The sequence below is a fragment of the Sitophilus oryzae genome, unplaced genomic scaffold, assembly GCF_002938485.1.
Source record: "Sitophilus oryzae breed Bouriz unplaced genomic scaffold, Soryzae_2.0 scaffold_1657_pilon_pilon, whole genome shotgun sequence".
Taxonomy (NCBI): domain Eukaryota; kingdom Metazoa; phylum Arthropoda; class Insecta; order Coleoptera; family Curculionidae; genus Sitophilus; species Sitophilus oryzae.
In genome coordinates, this window is record NW_022146344.1 from 1,097,285 (window position 1) to 1,116,117 (window position 18,833).

At 30.8% G+C, this 18,833-nt stretch overlaps 2 protein-coding genes and 1 long non-coding RNA gene across 3 annotated transcripts; 2 read left to right on the plus strand and 1 right to left on the minus strand.

Moving 5' to 3' along the window:
* The first annotated feature begins 4,684 nt into the window (after positions 1-4,684).
* On the plus strand, positions 4,685-4,885 carry LOC115880749. The gene is made up of 2 exons (XR_004049935.1): positions 4,685-4,725; positions 4,802-4,885. It is a non-coding gene; the product is annotated as an uncharacterized LOC115880749 (long non-coding RNA).
* Positions 4,886-9,024: 4,139 nt separating this feature from the next.
* Positions 9,025-10,508, plus strand: LOC115880752 (putative deoxyribonuclease TATDN1). Its single transcript, XM_030898032.1, has 6 exons — positions 9,025-9,250; positions 9,307-9,486; positions 9,550-9,742; positions 9,800-9,994; positions 10,048-10,260; positions 10,319-10,508. The coding sequence occupies exons 1-6, from the start codon at positions 9,226-9,228 to the stop codon at positions 10,416-10,418; spliced, it is 906 nt and encodes a 301-aa protein (XP_030753892.1). The 5' UTR covers positions 9,025-9,225; the 3' UTR covers positions 10,419-10,508.
* LOC115880750 (transmembrane protein 214-A) lies at positions 10,423-14,422 on the minus strand. Its single transcript, XM_030898031.1, has 9 exons — positions 14,145-14,422; positions 13,909-14,081; positions 13,601-13,768; positions 13,246-13,549; positions 12,191-12,619; positions 11,996-12,135; positions 11,094-11,465; positions 10,922-11,040; positions 10,423-10,747 (listed from the first exon to the last, which is right to left on the minus strand). Exons 1-9 carry the CDS (start codon positions 14,284-14,286, stop codon positions 10,627-10,629), a joined length of 1,968 nt encoding a protein of 655 aa, XP_030753891.1. The 5' UTR covers positions 14,287-14,422; the 3' UTR covers positions 10,423-10,626.
* Between the last annotated feature and the right edge of the window lie 4,411 nt (positions 14,423-18,833).

Sequence of the window (18,833 nt, forward strand, 5' to 3'; positions counted from 1 at the left end):
TCGTAAGTTACTGTGACACAAAGTCAATGCACCAGCCACTTTACTAATTCAGTTTAACACAGCATCTCTTGGATATTTAAATATTTGATATTGATACAGTAGTTTCTTGTATTATAGCTCTTTAATTGTGTTGACTTGCGAAGATTTGTTATCATTCTAAATCTAAAATAAAATATTTTTACATTTTTTGTTTGTTGTATCATTTTACTACCAGAGATAAAAGTACACAACCTCATTTCCAACCCTCCTGAACAGCCCGCCATTAAAACCGGAAACGGAAATAAATTCCCATAAAACTGGAAATTGTCATGTCTAATATACCAAATGTCCTGCTCGCCATATCTGAAAATTAATTACCCAGGCAGCCACGCTGCTTCCATAATTTAACATTGACTAGACACTTCTTCTTGTATTTATTATTTTATGAGATAAAACGATAAATTAAAAGTATTGTTTTAATTCTATGAAAATTTATTTATAGCTGTTGATATTGTAATATGTTTTTGACATTTTCTTATAATAACAAAAAGGTTAAATGTATAAAAAAAAAAAAAAAAAAAAAAAAAAAAAAAAAAAAAAAAATGAGATATAATAAATCTGTGGCAATTAGTTAAAAGGTCATAAGTCATGGTACAAAGAATACAAGGTATGATCAGTGCCTTCTATTAAAAGATCAGCCTGCGGGCGGACTTTTGTTTACTTCATCAGCTGTACATACTTAGATATTGGGTTAGATTCCGTTTCATATTTTGTCGGTTGGTTTTTGGTTTTGACTCTTTGATTTTTGGTATTATTTATTATTGTAGTGCAAAAAAAACTAATTATTTGCAAGTTGAAGTGACATAAACTACTATTAGATATAGGGTCACTCTCGGTTTCCAAGGCCAGAAATTTTAAAATTGCTAATGTTGCAAGTGATTTAAACCTAAAAGTGCCCACATTTTTTAATTTTATCGTGACTCCGTGTGTTTTTTAAGACTCTAACAATTCATCTAAAGCTTAAGTGGAGTGTGTTATTTGTGCTATGCCTCATCTTTGTTGTGTCCTGGTGGAAAGGATAGCTATACTAGGCAGCCTAAAATGTCCGGAAGAGCAAGAATAGTGGGTACGAGTTATAAATCAAGAGAATTTCATTGAAAATATCTTTAATAAATTTAAAAAATAATATTCCATGATGGTATACTAATGAAAACTGGACAATTATGTTTATTTTGACCATATTGTGGAATCTCCACTCCAAGTGCTGTTGGTTCAGCTTCGATAGATTCAAACACGTAATTAGGTATTATGAACTAGGGAAAAAATAAAGAATATGTGTATTAGAGATCATGAAAAAGATTATCATTTTGAGTTCAAATTTTAAAAAAGATTTTGTAAAGACAAGACTGATACAGTTTAAAAGAAGAATGTGTTTTTGTTTGATAATATATAATGTATTATATAACATATATTTGTCTGTGGCACTTTTAATGAATAGCATTGATTATTTATAATACCCAATTAATATCAAATATTTAAGGATGTATTAAATACAATATGAATAAAATAACAATAAAACTGGTATATCTGCATAATACAAAATTAAGTTTTAAGAATAAAGGTGTTACTAAAAATAATTTTCAAGAAATCTATATTTCTTTTGTTTTTAGAATTGATCTAATGTTATTTACATTTTACGTAAGAATTATACCGTAACATCGAAAAAAAATCATGTCTAGTTGGCTATTTGGAAATGAACATCGATGACACTTCTAAATAACTGTACATACACATAAAATAATTAACTAGAATTTTACAATCTTGGAAAATTTTATATTCTTGAACCTTTGATTCTAAATATTATTTAAATTTTTGATTTTCATTTAGGTTCGGGAAAAACGCTGATTAAGTTTTCACTTGGGTTTTCATTATTTTATTTGGTTTGTAAAAAACGGTCTGGCTAACATTATACCCACCATGTTGTGTCATATGAAAAAATAGTGTCGAACATAACTAATCCAAAAAATTTAGCAAATATTCACACCACGCACATAATGCTTACTGCGTAGTACTCTATAGTCAATGTAGATAATTTTAGTAAGCAGAATAATAATTTAAAAAAATATCTAAAATAAAATTGCAGTAGAATTTTTTTTTATAAAAAAATTATATTGTATATGTAATTTTTGGATTACCTGACACTATTTTTCTCACATGACACAACACTGTGAAGGCTATAGTTACTAAACTGTTTTTTAAACCAAATAAAAATAATACTGAAACCCAAATGAAAACTTAATCAAAGTTTTCCCGAACCTAAAAATCCTAAGAAAATCAAAATCGAATAATTTAACATATAAATGCCAGCGATCTTCTAGTTTCATAGTTATCAGTTAATGCCTTTTTTAGATAATATTGTATTATTTGTAAATATAATTTTTCGAACATTGATACTTGCAAAATATACATATAAATTTTTTTTTTTTTGTTTAATTAATAATAATACATCACTAATAGTAGATATTAAAATGTTTTTTTTTTTTTTTTTTTATATTTTTTTTCAAACCCCAAAAATTTAAAATATATTTACATTTTTACCCATTATCTTATGTACCCATACATTATTTGTACATTGTAAAACATTTGCTGTATTTGTATGGTCTGTTTATTTTACAAAGCATTTATTACTATAAATAGGTATATATATGTTGTAGTTATTAACTGTATATTATGTATATTCATATCAAACTACATCACTTTTAAAATACAAACCACCCAGGAATAATTGCCTTCATGTATTCTACAACATATATATTAATCCGTTATATCTAACTAGCGCGGGATTGTCAAAAGTCTGCCCGTAGGCTGATCTTTTAATAGGAGGCACTGGTAAGGATATTGCGCATATTATTGCTACGTCTCAGGTGATAACAGGCGCTATTGGTCATCATGCTCCGCGCGCCAGTTCAAATCGTCAAGATATTGTTATAAACCTGGTTTTTTGTTTATATACCGTCATTGAATCATCGCTAAGCAAGTTACTATGGAGCAGGGCATAAGGAGTCGGGCTAGGAAGAGAGACCGGAGTTCGAATCTCGGTCAATATAATCGCTTTTACTTCTATTTTTTATTTTTTTTTTTTTTTTTTTTTTTTTTTTTTTTTTTTTTTTATTATTATTATTTATTCTGTGATTTTTAATCTCCGGTATTAATATAAATTGATTGTTGTTGGTACAATACCTCCATTTAATATAAAATATTCTACTCTTTTGAAATGTATCGGGCCCAACTGAATATCTAAAAGTAAATATATTTTACATATACCATATTGTAAAACTATTTAGTATTTCAGTCACTTAAAGTTAATTTGCATTTGGAACAATTGCCTACCACAGCCAGGAAATTTGAGCTATATAATCCTTTATGCGATTCTCCTAAATTAAATACCAAACCGAATGGACTTCAAAACCTGAAACATCTACATAAAAAAAGAAGCACAGGTCACTAATTATAATAAACTTCACCCCTTGGAATTACTTCCAGTAATTATATAATAAACTCACCCCTTGGAATTACTTCATCACACAATTACAATACATTCATCTGCATTTTCTACTTTTCGATGGGAAACAATAAACTTCCAACATTTTTAAATGATGTAACAATTCCCCTTGTGGTTACTTTTCCATAGATATCCCCATCTCTGTCCTCATGTGAATTCCGAGGCAATGAACATGAAAATTCTTTACCATAAACATCGCAAACTAAAACCTAATAAACAATTTTATACCGAATATATAGAAATAAATTTAGTATTCTTACCTATTATCGTCCAAATCCATAAGCATTAGGATAATTATTATTTTAACAAAAAAAAAAAAAAAAAAATTTTATATAATTATTAAATTAAACGAACTAAAAGTCTTAAAAATAAACAATTTTTAACCATAACCCCAAAAAATACAGATCTCCTGTCAACTTTCTTTATTTTTTATTTATTCATTGTTTTCCTAGTGACGTCACAGGTGGTATGCGCAAACTGAACGAAATTGGAGCCGCTATCGATCATACCTTGTATTCTTTGTACCATGGTCATAAGTCATTTTTTTTGAGTTTTAACATTTGACTACATTCGTATAGAAAATGTACCATAGATTTAGTGGTAAAAACGGCATATGTAGATTTACGTCCGAAATAAGCGAAAAATGAATGTAAATATTGGGTATTTTAGGAATGCACTTGATTAAGTTTCATTAAAGGGGCTATAAGCTAAATATATTTGCATTAGATTTTTATTTTTTGTCTCGATAAAACCGGCATAAGTGTATGTATCCTAATACTTAATAAAAACTAAGGTATAAGTCAATATTTACTATTTTCTACAATACTTTTGTAAAAGGAAAAATATATAATTATAAGGATATAAGTCTACATTTCCTATTAAAGCTTAGTGAATCTAAATTTTATATACACATATGACCTTTTAACTAAACCAAACCCCCGTATTATATCTACTTATATCCGTTTTATTGTGTAGTCGTTTTATTTTACGGGACATTTTAACATTTTTTAACATAACCTCAACTTTACCTTTATTTTTAAAGTTGTTGTTTTGTTCATCTCTAGCTCTCTAACGTTTAATTTGTTTTTGTTATACTATATCCTGATTATTTAAAAAAAATGTGAATATGAGGTGGAGATCACAAAGAATAATGGATGCATGTCGTCGCCTATCATTTGAATCTGGTAAAGTCTGCACAAATTTTAATTTTTTTCGAACGTATTTTTGTAAAACTAAAGCGACCGTCTTATTGTATTATAGGAACTCATTCTGTTCAACACACAGTCGATGAACAAACCTTTAATTTGATTTCTCTACCAGAACCTTGTTCAGTAGAGATCCCAGGTGAGATTTATGGTTTAGAAAAAATACAGGCGGTCACTTTTAAGCCTTTTGGCCCTGGCTAAAGTTTAATAGTGAAAATTTGTCCCCTTTAATTTTACCACCCTTTTTTATTAATATTTTAGCAAAGACTATATTAATGCTACGAAATTACCCCGTCTCTAAGCCGTGTATCTACGAATACCATACACCTACAACTCCTAGATTAATCCTGGTGAGATGGCTCTGTCCCTTTTACTGTTAGAAATGGGCAATGAACAAACTGGACCTAGAGGTAATTAATTCTCTTGAGTAACTATATGGCATTTAATAACACTTTTGCATATTAGAAAATATTGTGTCTAATTCTCAGATATATTATGTTGTAGACATATACATCCAAGATGATCATCCATCGGGCAGTTACAAGGATGAAATTTATATTGAATCACTAACAGTTAGTGGTGAGTGCGAAATGGCACAACACAATGCGTACAATAGAAAGAAAATTATATTCAGTCAGAGCACTCAATGAGTGAACATGATAATAAACGAGATGATGAAACTAAAGAGACACTGTCAATGAAAATGTACACACACATCAAATCTTAAAAACGCCGAAGAAAACTCGATATAAATAAAAACCTTGGCAACCTTGAAAATTACGATAAAGACGTAACTACACATGATGGAAGCATTGGAATAGAGAATCCAGGCATGGTATGTTGAAAAAAACAAACCACAAACTTCGGTGAATTTTACAATGTAGAATCGAGATCAGTTATGCTAGTGTAACAGTGAATTGATAGTACTAGGTAAGTAATAGTCAATCCTAATAATATCAAACCATATGCTGTAAAAAAGGTTAGACAGCGAAAATCAAACCGAAACTTAGGTAAAACGTATTTAACGGCAAGGGGTAAAACCGTGCCTTCCAGGATTCTAAAGCCATTAGAGATATTGCAGAATATAAATGTAAAAATGTCCTTAGTGATAGAAATTAACGGAAATACGATTTTTGAAATTATTGCGTCGTTGGGCAGTCACGATCGAAGGGTGGCTTTTATAGCAGGGCTAGTAGGATAGTTCAAGAAAAAAATATCCGTTCTAAAAAACTGTAAAAAAAAAAAAAAAAAAAAAAAAAAAAAAAAAAAATATAGAATATAAATTATTATTCACGTGAAGAAATAAGGGTGTATGCAAACATGGTTTCTGTAATACACTCGCGCCTGTGTGAATGAGAAAAGAAAAAATTCTATAACTTGTGCAATGAAATAAAATATCATCCATAAAGCGGCATTACACACGAAGATCTGAGAGGCAAAGCAGCACCACCTCATAAAACACCTCAATATAAAATCGATGACGGTAAAAACATTATAAATTCATCTTCGGCAGCTTATAAGAGTCATTACTCTAGACGACACAGTAATAAAAAATATTTATCGTCTGAGTTAAATATCAACATAATGTACAAATTGTATTGTGAGGAGTATCGAGAAAAACCTGTTTCGAACTACTAATAAAATGTTTTACTTAAGACAGCTTTCAACTTATAATTTAACTGTACATAATTGTATTAATGGCAAATCTAGCCATTTTATGTGGCCTGAGTGTACTGGCAGCAGGGGTGCAAACGAAATAGCCTCTTGCCTCTATAGATTCCTTAAAGATATACCTAATGGAATAAACATGCAATTTTTTATTTCGATACATGTGGGGCGTCAGAACAAAATATTAACGTAAGTATCCAGTTTCAATATTCAATTCACTTACATCCTACTCTAAAAATAATAGACCATAAATTTCTTATCCCTGGCCATACTCACTTAGAATGCGACGTCGATCATTCTAAGCAGGCAAAAGAAAACTGCTTTTGAAATCCATGTACCCAGAGATTGGTACCAGTTAGTGAGAAATGCCAGTAAAAAGAACTATTTTCTGATTTTCCAATGGAAATGGAAATTTTATGCATATTTAAAAAAAAAAAAAAAAAAAAAAACAAAAAAAAGTTTAATTTTAAACTAAGGAGCGTAAGCTGGTTAAGGAGTACAACGAAAACTAGTATAGTCGCTTATAAAGAAAGTTTGCTCGATGAGGAACCGTTTTAAAGAAATTTAGTTTTTTTAGAAAAAATCAAAACATTTCTCATTTAGAAAATTTTCAACTGACTAGATTATACGATCGTCCACGACCAATAAGTTCTTTGAAAAAAAAATGATCTCTTGAGAAATTGTTGGTCTGTTAGATAAGGATGTGCAATCGTTTTACAGAGATTTGACTGTAGATAAAAGACTCGAAAAGGATACCGACCCGGATGTGGATAGGTATATTTCCGATGACGAATCTGAGTAATACATTAAAAAAAGAATATAGCTTTATTTTCTTCTAACCGACTTTTGTGTTAATAATACATTGGGTGTTTTTTTTTTAAAAAAAAAAAAAAAAAAACAAAGAATTTTATTTTATTTGTCATTCTTTTTTTTGAGTCAGAAATAAAATAAAAAATATTTGATTTATTTTTTCATTTTTGATGTAAACGATCGAAAATGTAAACTTATGACCCTTATAATGCGCACCCTTAACAGGAATACTAAGATAAGTATACTTATTCCTTTCGTTAGAAAAATATTATATCTGTATATCACAAATATATCGACTTATAACCATTCTAGTAACCGGTATGTTTAACCGTTTACCTAGCTAAGTCGTCTTACACCTTTATAATGATATGCGATTTTCAATTAATTCCGACATATGCTCTTTTTTACCATTTATTGAAACGGTAATTGTTTCTTAAAAGGGCATATCTTTGACATATTTTAATATAAGTGGATATTTTCCATGTAGTTCAATTAGCATACATTCTCAAATTTACAAATATATTTATAAAAAAAAAAAAAAAAAATTAATTTAGATAAAAATAACTTAAAATAAAGCCAACTTAAACTAGTCAAAACTTTAACGCCATTTTCCCGAAAACTTAGAAAATAAACTTATGACCTTTCAAGTAATTGTCACAGAAATAAACAATATATAACTAATTTACGAATTAATCCGTAGTTCTGGCAACACTGCTTGCATCATACAAGCACTATGAAGTCAAATCAGAGCGAATCGAAAACAGCTTAAACAGCGGTTGGGATCAATTGGGATTGGTATCAGGAACGATCCCGGGATCAGGTATTTGTGTACATGGGATCAGTTCCAAACTGATCCTTAAAAATATTGGGATCAACCATCACTATCGAAGGCATATTTTGAGCGTTTTGAGCATTATGAGCGCTTTAGTGGAACGCACTCATTATACTCTCTAGCCATGCTCTCTAGCTGTACAGTTCTCTTCCAATACTCCCCTCTCTTCCTCTACGTCACATTTTTCAAGGCTCTAGCTGTATAACGGGTTGCATACCATTAAATGTCGATAACAACCAGTACCTTTTGACATTATTTTTCTGCAGTACTAAAATCCATTATTTACCTATCGTGTGATGTCGATATTTTACAGCTACTCCAGTTTTTAGTATGTGTTTAGTATGGTCCTGCTACCATATTCGAGATGCACGTATCTACAACGAGATGGTATACGAACTTAATTGATGGTAACTTTATTGGGGTATCTGTATAAGACTTTCTGCCTGGGCAGAGTGTATTAACCATAAAACGTCGGTCTCCTGGTTCTACAGTCTAAATTTTCACTCGTATTTTGTCCACCACTGACTTCAAAAGACACCAAACACACGTAATAACACAAATCAAAATTCAGCATTTCCCAAAAACGCAGGGTATTTGTCAAAAGTTGTCACAAAAATTATAACCTATAATGTGGCAAGACTTTGACAAACGTCAAAAATCTAAAGGCGAGTTCATTACAAACGCATCGGCGTCCGTTTATCGTTCATCGTTCATCGTTCATCGTTCCGTCAAACCAAAAAAATTGAAATACGATCTGTCATTGTTTGAATAAACAATAAAATTAAAACAACAACGTGACGACGCATGACGAATTTATATTTAAACCCACCCATAGTTAAACTTAAAAAAAAAAAAAAAAAAAACTTATTTTTAGTAAAATAAATAGATTGGTATGGGACGTCATCTGCTTTTCTTCGGCCATCGTCTGTCGAAATCTTACCTGAGAAAAAAAACAGAGTATAGCGACCAACCTGCGCAATATCATACCTTGTATTCTTTGTACCATGGTATAAACCCATATAAACCCACCTTTAGTATCATACCGTGATCATACCAGATCATACCAAATTTAATTTAACCTCAATGCCGCATTTTATTTTAACTTTAACAACAAAACATCCTTTTATGGTTTTGATCTTTTCTATGATTTTGATACAAAAATTAACAAAATGACTTGGCGGAAGCGATTTATTGGTAAAATGTTTTAAATGCGAAGGTGTCCCATAATTAAAAGACATTGTGTTTTACAGATATAGGCGCAAACCTTACTGATCCTATGTACCAAGGTATTTATAATGGCTCAAAGAAGCACGAACCTGATTTAAACCATGTTTTGAAAAGGAGTTGGGATAGCGGCTTAGAAAAAATAATTATCACAGGTGGTAGCTTAGAAGAAAGTGAAAAAGCTATTCAAATGTCCAAAACAGATGGTAGTTAATTAATAATGTAACAATTTAGTGCTCATAGTATACTAGCAATATTCCCACTTTTAGACAAGCTGTATGCAACAGTTGGTTGTCATCCAACCAGGTGTTATGAATTTGAAAGTAACAATCAAGATCCAATTAAGTACCTGGAAAGCTTGGGCAATTTAGTGAAAGAAAATAGAAGTAAAGTAGTAGCATTAGGTGAATGTGGTTTAGACTATGATCGTTTACAGTTTTGTGATAAAGATACCCAAAAGAAGTACCTACTCAGTTTGACATGTTTGTATTAAAAAAAATTGTATTTTTAATATTTCAGATACTTTAACAGACAACTTCAACTTAACGAGACATTTAAACTTCCACTGTTTCTACATTGCCGCAATGCAGCTTCAGATGTATTTGCAATTTTGTCAAGCCATGACTTCACTGGAGTAGTACATTCCTTTGATGGTACGTTGGATGAAGCTATAAAATTTATCACACTAGGATACTATATTGGTATAAATGGATGGTAAAAAACTATTATTTTAGTAAAAAAGTTAATTATAATCTTGTAATTTTTAGCTCATTAAAAAGTGAAGAAAACTTGCAAACTATTAAAGATATACCTAGTGAAAAGATCTTGATAGAGACTGATTGTCCTTGGTGTGAAATTAGACCAACACATGCTGGCTACAAATATATATCAGAAGAAAATAAATCAATTCCATCTGTTAAAAAAGAAAAATGGAAACAAGATCACATGGTTAAAAGTAGAAATGAACCAACCAATATAGGGTAATTAAGATAATTAGGTATTGTCTGTGTAGTTTTAAATACAGATATATTGTTCTAGGCAAGTATTAGATGTTATAGCAGCTGTTAAGAATGAACCAGTTCCAGAATTAGGCAGACAAATTCATGAGAACACTTTGAAGTTATTTTTTAAGCAATAAACAATTTTTATTTAAAAAAATTTATTTAACAACATATATGTCTTGATAACAACACATCTACCTAAATAAATATTTTATACAGTAAAAAAATATGAATTAATTTTTATTTTCAGTTAGAAGTCTTGTCTGAATACTCAAATGAATTTATAGAAACCTAAACACCTGTATGAATCAGTTATATTTTAAGAAAGATCTATTTTCTGCCAAATTATTTGATTGATGTCTGAACCTTTTCGTAGGCCCAATGATAATATTCAATGGCTTTTTCAGAAGTGGTATTATATGCTTGAATTACTGCTCTCTGAATATTTTCTGGTGAGAGCTGTCCACTGAAATAGAAACAGCAAATAATAAATATAAGCATGGAAATTTACTTTTGATAAAGCTACAAGCATAAACAAACAAGATTAAATAGAAAATATTTTGTTTATAAATATTCTAATAATTATGTACAATTTCTTATCAAATATAGCAGAAAGCTAAAGCTATGATAAACTACTTACACAAATACTTCTTTTTGTAAATAATTCACACTGGTACGATAGTAATATATGGATTTAGTAAATGCATCTTTAAAGATAGTCTGAGTATTGTCTATTAACCCTGGTGCATAACTATCAACCTAAGGAAAATATGTCTTAGTTCTTTATAGACAAGTCTAACTAAAATACTTACAGATGCTAACACAATAGGGTATTTTTCCTTTACATATCCTATACAACTTTGCCTCGCATTTTCTTGTATATTGTATGCTATCTTGCCCACATCTCTTGCTAGAGACCAATAAGGTTTCACAAAAATTTTTACTAGCTCATATTGCTCTGGAATGTTATCTTCAAGTTTTGCATCTACCCAACTTAATCCTGTTACTGCCAAATTTGTAACATTACTGGTTAACTGCACTATGAACAATTCCTCTCTTGGTTTACTGGGATATCGTAAGGGTTCAGTAAATATAAAGACTATCGCAGCAAATATAGAAAATACAAATAATTTTTTAAAGAATCCTCCTCGTCGTTTAGCAGTAGGCTTTCTCTCTTGGAGTTTCTATAAAAGAAGCATACTTAAAATTAGTAAATAGGGACCACAAACAGTAGTAAGTAATGTTTAATTTCTACCTCTTGTTTTTTAGAATGTTTAGAAGCCATTTTGTTAAGTTTAATTAGATTATCTTTATATAAGGAAGACTTTTAAAATGGAAAACGCACAAAAGATCTTTTTAGAGAATAAAATATCGATTTTAACACCGCAGCAAAGGAATGGAATTGGAACTTTTTGAAAGCGCAGACGCTATTTAAATGGCGCGCGCATATTGACAGTTTGTTGATCAAAATCCATAAAAAGCGTCAGGTCCGTACTTAATTTATTTTGTTACAAGAATAAATAACTACCGTGTGATTGAAAAAGACGGCGTCCAGTTGTCTTGGAAATGAACATCATGAACATCGCTCAGAGACATCGATGGTGTTCCCCATATAATTTTACTTATAAAATGACAGCGACCTTCATTTCATAGCAATTGGAGGCCGTCTTTTTTCGATCATACGGTATAATCCAAGTATAATCAATATGCTCACCTCTATTCCTAAAATAACGTCCTTCAATCCTTCATCTTTTCGTTTCTTTAAAGACAGTTCTTGATTAATATTTGCAAAACTTAATAATACATTCTTTATCGCTTTTTGAAGATTAGGATGAATATTATTATAGTTATCACCTACAGAAAAAAATATAGTTACTTAGGAATTTATACTGAAAATTATAGTACATACTTATATAGTTTAACAATGTGGCACTTGCTGGTAAATTTTTGGCATACACTTTATTCCACGATGCCAACGTCGAATGGTCTTTAGTAAAAATTTCAACAATAATATCACATATTGCTGTCTGGTAACCAGTATTGTTATTACCGTTATTACTAACAAGCTTTTTTAAGAAAGGTTCCACATAACTGTGATACTTTTCTTTACTGTTTTTAAACAATAATGCTTTTAGTTTTGATAAATTTTTTGTCAAGTCTTTTTGCAATGCCACTGGAAAGTTTTTTCTGTTTGAGTAAATAACATCCAAAATTAGTAAATATTGGTCCTTTGTTATTTGTGTTTCATAATTTCTACTAGTAAGTTCTAATAAATATCTTACAATGTAATGGGAATAATTTTTCAATTCTAAAAGTGGCAACATCAATTCTTCAAACACTAAAAATATAAAAAAATGTGATAGTAATAATAGTATGAGAGCTTGCAATGTCTGGAAAACAAGTATTTTAAGAAAGATATATCTATATACTATGCTCTTCGGAACAGCGGGCAGTGGCGGGCAGGCAGTCTGGCTGCCGATAGACGTTCAGTTCACTACTGCATATTGAAAGAAGTTCCTATATCTTTATTTACTCTTTTAAATACTAGTATTGAGTATAAATCGAACAAGTCTCCATAGCGGCGCGAAAACGTTCAACCTATAAAGCGAGAAGTCCAGAGTTCAATACTTGCTCAGGGTAAACTTTTTTATTTTATTTTCGTTTATACTCTAATAGTAAAGTATTAAATAATTTTGGTGATTAAAAAAAGTTTACCCCGAGGCGGTATTGAACTCTGGACTTCTCGTTTTATAGGTTGAACGTCTTCGCGCCGCTATGGAGACTTGTTCGATTTATATTCAAAACTAGAATTTAACGGAATAAATTCGGCAGCCACACGACTCGCATGCTGTTCCAGAGAGCATAGCAAAAGATATATTAAAGAGCCAGCTTTCTTAAAATACTTTCACGAAAACGTTGCTAGCTCTTAGACTATGTATTATCTCGAGTACCTATTATACTAACCTTTCAAACCACAATTTAAGTCACTTATACCCACATGTCCCACAGCCCACAAAATCGATAAGGCAATATTGGCTCTGTTTTGGTAAGAGTTACGAAGGATTATATGTTTAGGAAGATTATCTGTTACAAGTTTAGGCTCGTTCATTGCTATATGTTGCAAGAAAAATCTATATCCTACGGCTGGAAGGCCTTTACTTAAATCTGTTACCATGGAAGTCAAAGCAATATCAAAATATAATTGAGCATTACTCTTGCCCGATTCTTTTATTGCTTTCTCTAAAGTAGTTCTAAGATTGGAAGGCACCTAAAAGTTTTGATAGTTTCTTAAGTAAATTAAAACGGTAAAAATACATACCACATTTAACGGAAAACCATGGGATTTTGAAGAAAATACTGGATCCTGTATTTCAAGAGGTATTTTTTGGTTTAAAAATTGAGTTAATTCCTTCAGCCAAAGAATTGGTGCATCAGGAAATGCTGTCTTTGATCTAACAAAAACTGAATTAAATTCTTCATTATTGATCTGAAATAAATTAAAATAAGCTTTATTAGCCTTCTTTAAACCTATGTGACCTATTTCTATTATTTTACTTTAAAGAATCCTTTGCTTTTTTATAATTAAAATTTTACACACGTTTCTAAACAAATATATCAATAACTTACTCCCATCAAAGCAGCTTCAATAGATTTTGGAATCTTTGGTTTAGAAGGTTCTGGCGGGGCTTTAGGCTTTTTCTCAGATTTTTTTATTTCAATATTTTTTACTTTCTCTTGCGGTTTATTCTCCTTATTACTAGGTTTACCAGAGTATAAGTTTTGAACTTGTGATTTCGGCACTAACACATCAAAGTTTTTAGTTATATGTCTTTCAAAAACAAATAAATTTATTATATACTTACAAACTTCCTCGATTTTAACACCATTTAAAATATTGTTTTTTTTATTTTTGGGTTCCGAAGGCTTATTAGATGTTTTTGGAAGAGCTACTTTGTTATTACGACGATCATTCTTTCCTCGAACAACTTCCCACTGTCCCGACATATTTTATTCAAAAAATTCAAAAATAATAATTTAAAATATGTTAATAAATCTAGTTAACTTTTTCTATCACTTGTTCCTGCAAAACTAACCTAACGAAAACAAATCCTGCTGACGAATGCGAATCGAGTTCCACTTCCACGTCACGTTGACAAGTTGACAACACACCGATGGAAACCAAGGCCTATTATGTATTTTGATCACATTAAATTTTGTTTATAAATAAACGAGAACGAGGAAATTCAAATAAAAAATTAATACTAATTATGTCATGCTAATTATGCACTAAGTAGACTTTGCTGCTTTATTACGTTATGCAAAATTTATTACTGTATTATATTTAAAGATTTATTATGACTGATATTTTTAAATATTCGACAGGATCGTATTATTTTTTTTTACTTTTATATTAAAATACCATAATAGAAACTAGGTCCAGTTGGCTTGGTAATGATGATGGATGACACTTTGATTTCGCAGGTATAATTTTACCTTAATTCTGCCTTAATTTTACATATAAAATAACAGTGATCTACATTTCCAAGCGATCTGTGACTCCGTTTTTTTAGTATGGTAAGGGATTTAAAAATATGAGTTTTGAGTATGCCAATATATGAAGCGTGAAGCGTCAGCGAAAAAAGACAACGATGTACGATGTCCATTTTATAGGAATTTTAAGTAAATCTGTTGATAAATACCAAGTACCAAACACATGCTATAGCACTGCTATAGTCTGTCACAAGGATTTCTGACAGTGACAATTGTATTTTTTGGATGTCGTTTGTCGAAATCTTCCCTGATTCGTAATGGCCCTGCCACACACTCGTCGAGTGGCATATAGGAAGTAGCGACCACAGAATATACTAACGAAGTAGCGACAAGTAGCGAGGGAAGGAGGCAGAAACGTAGTGTGGCAACATTTAGCTATGGCAACATTACTCATCACTCGTCATGCTGATGGTCATGCTGCATATCTTGCTCCTCCTCCTGCAAACCATTCCCTTTCCCTGTTTTGTCGGTTTTTTGGGCGCAAGTCAAAGGAGCGGCAATAGAGCGGCGCACAGTGTAACGAAAACTAAAATAGTGGGATCACAGAACAGATTAAAACAGAACGAAATCTTCCGTACAAAAAATTAGGACAACATTTTGGTACGCCATCTATGACACGGATTTAGAACTACAAATTAAATTAAAAAAAAGAAATCTGCAATTAAATTTTAAAAAGAAATCTGCATTGCATTCAAAGCAATTTTGGCAGCGCCATCTATAGTATTATATTACACCTAATTAATTTAATATACCGTATGTTCGAAAAATAACGATTCCAAGTTAACTTAAAAATGACGATTGATAACATTTTCTTTGTAAAGTTATATGGTTAATGTCATCAATAGTCATTTCTAAGTTAACTTGAAGCCGTATTCTTCGATCATACAATATTTAAACTAGGATGATTTTATACCAGATAATTTGTTTCAAGTAAAGTTAAATAAACATCTTATACAATATATTTTTTAAAAAATATGTTGTAAAAGATGTTTGATTTAATATACTTGCCAAACAAATATCTAGCCTATAATCGTTAAACAATACACATGCGGTAAAAATCACATTACAATATTTTCTATACCAAAATCAAAAAGTACTATCAGATTTAACTTAATAATAGGTGTATGATTAATAACACATGTGAATTGATTATATACCAGATATGACAAGGAAGTTTATAATAAAATCAGTTATTTTTGTTATAAATTTTATTTATTTTTTCCTTTTTTTTGTAGATTTCGAAATTTTACAATACAAATGCGGCTCATTAAATTTATAGGCAACTAAAAATTAAACATTACAATTATTGCTCGGATAAAATATATACAACTATTTTTGTATTTTTTGTTTTCTAAATTTCTATACCTAGGTACATGGTAATACTAAAGTAATACCGTATGATCGAAAAAACCGGAGTCAAGTTGGCTTGGAATGACGCGGTCGATGACATTCCTCATCAAATTTTACATATAGAGAGAGAATGACAGCGATATTCATTTCATAGCCAACGGTGACGCCGTTTTTTTTCGATCATATTGTACCATACGATTACGAAAAGCTGCATCAAGCTACCTTAGGAATGACAATTGATGGCATTCAAAATGTAAATTATATTAGTAAATCTAACCAATTAATGAATATCAATCTTCCATCGATAGCCATTTCCAAGGTACAATTAACCTAACCTAACCTAGCTGTTATCGAGCAGGTTATATTATTATAAACTAATTTCTAGGTACTTACATATAAAGAAATCCACTCTAAATGGATACACAAAATAAAAAGTTCTTAATTTAAAATAATACACTATAAAAGGCCGGGCACACAACATAAAACGTCTTTACTTTGAGAATGAACACTACGACACTCACAACCACAAAACACATACCTCTCAGCTCCAGAAAAAGTTAGGCACCAGGGCCATGTAAGTGAAATATTAAAAATGGTTCCAGCAAAAGTTTCCCAATTATGACGGATGATGGCGCTGATCGTCAAAATTTTTGGACAGGGATTTTGCTTACCGACAATACGACGTGAGCTACGACCGGACCAGGACCAATCAGAATGATCAGTCTTTTCTTGGACATTTGCCGCGGAAGTGTGTGTTAATTTCTATTGTGATAAGTGTGGTTGTGTTTGCAGTTTGATTTTTCGGTTTTGATATTATGTTAAAATTAATTTTGAAGTATTGTATCACCTGTTTTTATGTAATAGTACTTTTTTAGTTCTATGATCTGATATGTTGATTTGTTAATGTTTGTTTAACAATGTTATACCAAAGAGGTTATACTTAATATACTTATCAATTTGCATAGCCTAACTTTTTATCAATAAACTTTGTAGATTTTCAGATTATTTAATTCCTTTTGTTTCCGTTTGTAATTTTATTTTTAAGACATATTATGTGATTGTTTCATATTATATGTTTTAAAATAAAATTGCAAATAGGGAATAAAAATAATTAAAATAAAAAAGTGTATTTTACAATTCCCCCCGGCCCCACACCCCTTTGGCTAACCTATAATGTCAGCTATGTCGAGAGATGGCGTTACGAAAATGGAACCGATTTATTACAAGGAACTTGGGCTTCTTTTTCGTTAGTATATTCTGTGTTAGGCACTGATGGCTGCCGGGAAAAATGAGGAAATATTATGATGAGACGGGTGGCGGGAAGAAACTTTTCCTTCCCTCTTACCCCGCCATGTATTTTTAAATCGACAGTGGCGCCATCTGACAGCAGGATTTGGCAATTCTTGTTCCAAATCCTGCCATTTAAGTTTTTGCACCGTGAGTGGGATATTGATATTTTTCTTCAGTTATCACTATTCTTGCTGACATTTTTTGACAGAAATTAAATAATACGATTAGGAATTTTTGCTACAGGGCGAAAAAAGTAAAAAAAGGCGTAAAGGAAGGCCAAAAAAATACGAAGTTTTATAAAAGGACTTTACAGGTATATTTTTTTATTTACGAAGAGTTTATAGCTCTTACGGACCAAAAACGTTATCAAATTACTGTCGAACAATCATTTATCTCCCGCTAATATGTCAAAACTCATTCAACATTCCTAAATATTCAAATAATCAGGGATAAATTAGATAAGACTGCAAAACCCAAAGAGAACGACACAAGTGGTTATATATCATTTAACAGTATTAAATAATATGATAATATGCGAAGAAAACGTATTCAACTTCAACAAAGGAAACCATAATACACACCTCACAAAACATTTCGCAACACTTATATTTTTCGTAATATTTATTCTTGAAGCGCTTCAAACATTTTTATGTGAAAAACTTAAATCTAAGGTCTGCCTGAGTTATGATATACTTTCCATTCCTTAACAAGTTGCTATTAATGCAAATAACTTTTGAGATTATTGTTAACCAAGAGAATTTAAAAATATTTTGCAGTTTTCCAAATTAATAAGTGATGCGATAATTTATGTGGGGTGTATATTATTCCAAAATAACATAATATGTAAGGCACTTACATAAAACATGCTTAAAAATAATTCTCAATTTCTTCTCCAGCCATATACAAGAGCTCTTTCGCTTCCGGAAACAAGTCTCCTTTTTTTATTTTTAGAGTGCTTTGGTCGCAGATGTGAAAGTAGAGGATCTGAATATATCAATAAGTTGTGCAATATATCTTCAATAGTTTGGCACCAACATTGATGCAGCATTGAGGGTAGAGTGTTAAATACATCGAAGAAAATTTTGCCGGTTTGAAAAAATATTCTCTTGAGTATTTTTTTCTCCAATGTTGAGATTTTCCGAATTGTTGTAAACTGTCCCCCACCCCTATGTGAGGATGGTTCCTCGCCCCTAAAATAGCATTCAGTATGTTCATAGCAAGCGTATAGCTTTTTCAATAAAGAAATTATAGCACAAAAAATTACGGATAAAAACTACGGTCGAATTAATGGAAAACGTAATTATTGCCGAAGAAATTGAATTTTTTCTTCCAGGTTCGGATCTAGGTGGATGAAATTTATA

Coding starts and splice junctions, on each gene's coding strand:
- LOC115880752 (XM_030898032.1), top strand. CDS start 9,226: ATGACTTGGCGGAAGCGATTTATTG. Junction 9,487..9,549: donor TCAAATGTCCAAAACAGATG/GTAGTTAATTAA, acceptor TCCCACTTTTAG/ACAAGCTGTATGCAACAGTT. Junction 9,743..9,799: donor GATAAAGATACCCAAAAGAA/GTACCTACTCAG, acceptor TTAATATTTCAG/ATACTTTAACAGACAACTTC.
- LOC115880750 (XM_030898031.1), bottom strand. CDS start 14,286: ATGTCGGGACAGTGGGAAGTTGTTCGAGGAAAGAATGATCGTCGTAAT. Junction 13,769..13,908: donor TTGAAGCTGCTTTGATGGGA/GTAAGTTATTGA, acceptor AATTTATTTCAG/ATCAATAATGAAGAATTTAA. Junction 12,136..12,190: donor CACATTGTTAAACTATATAA/GTATGTACTATA, acceptor TTTTTTCTGTAG/GTGATAACTATAATAATATT.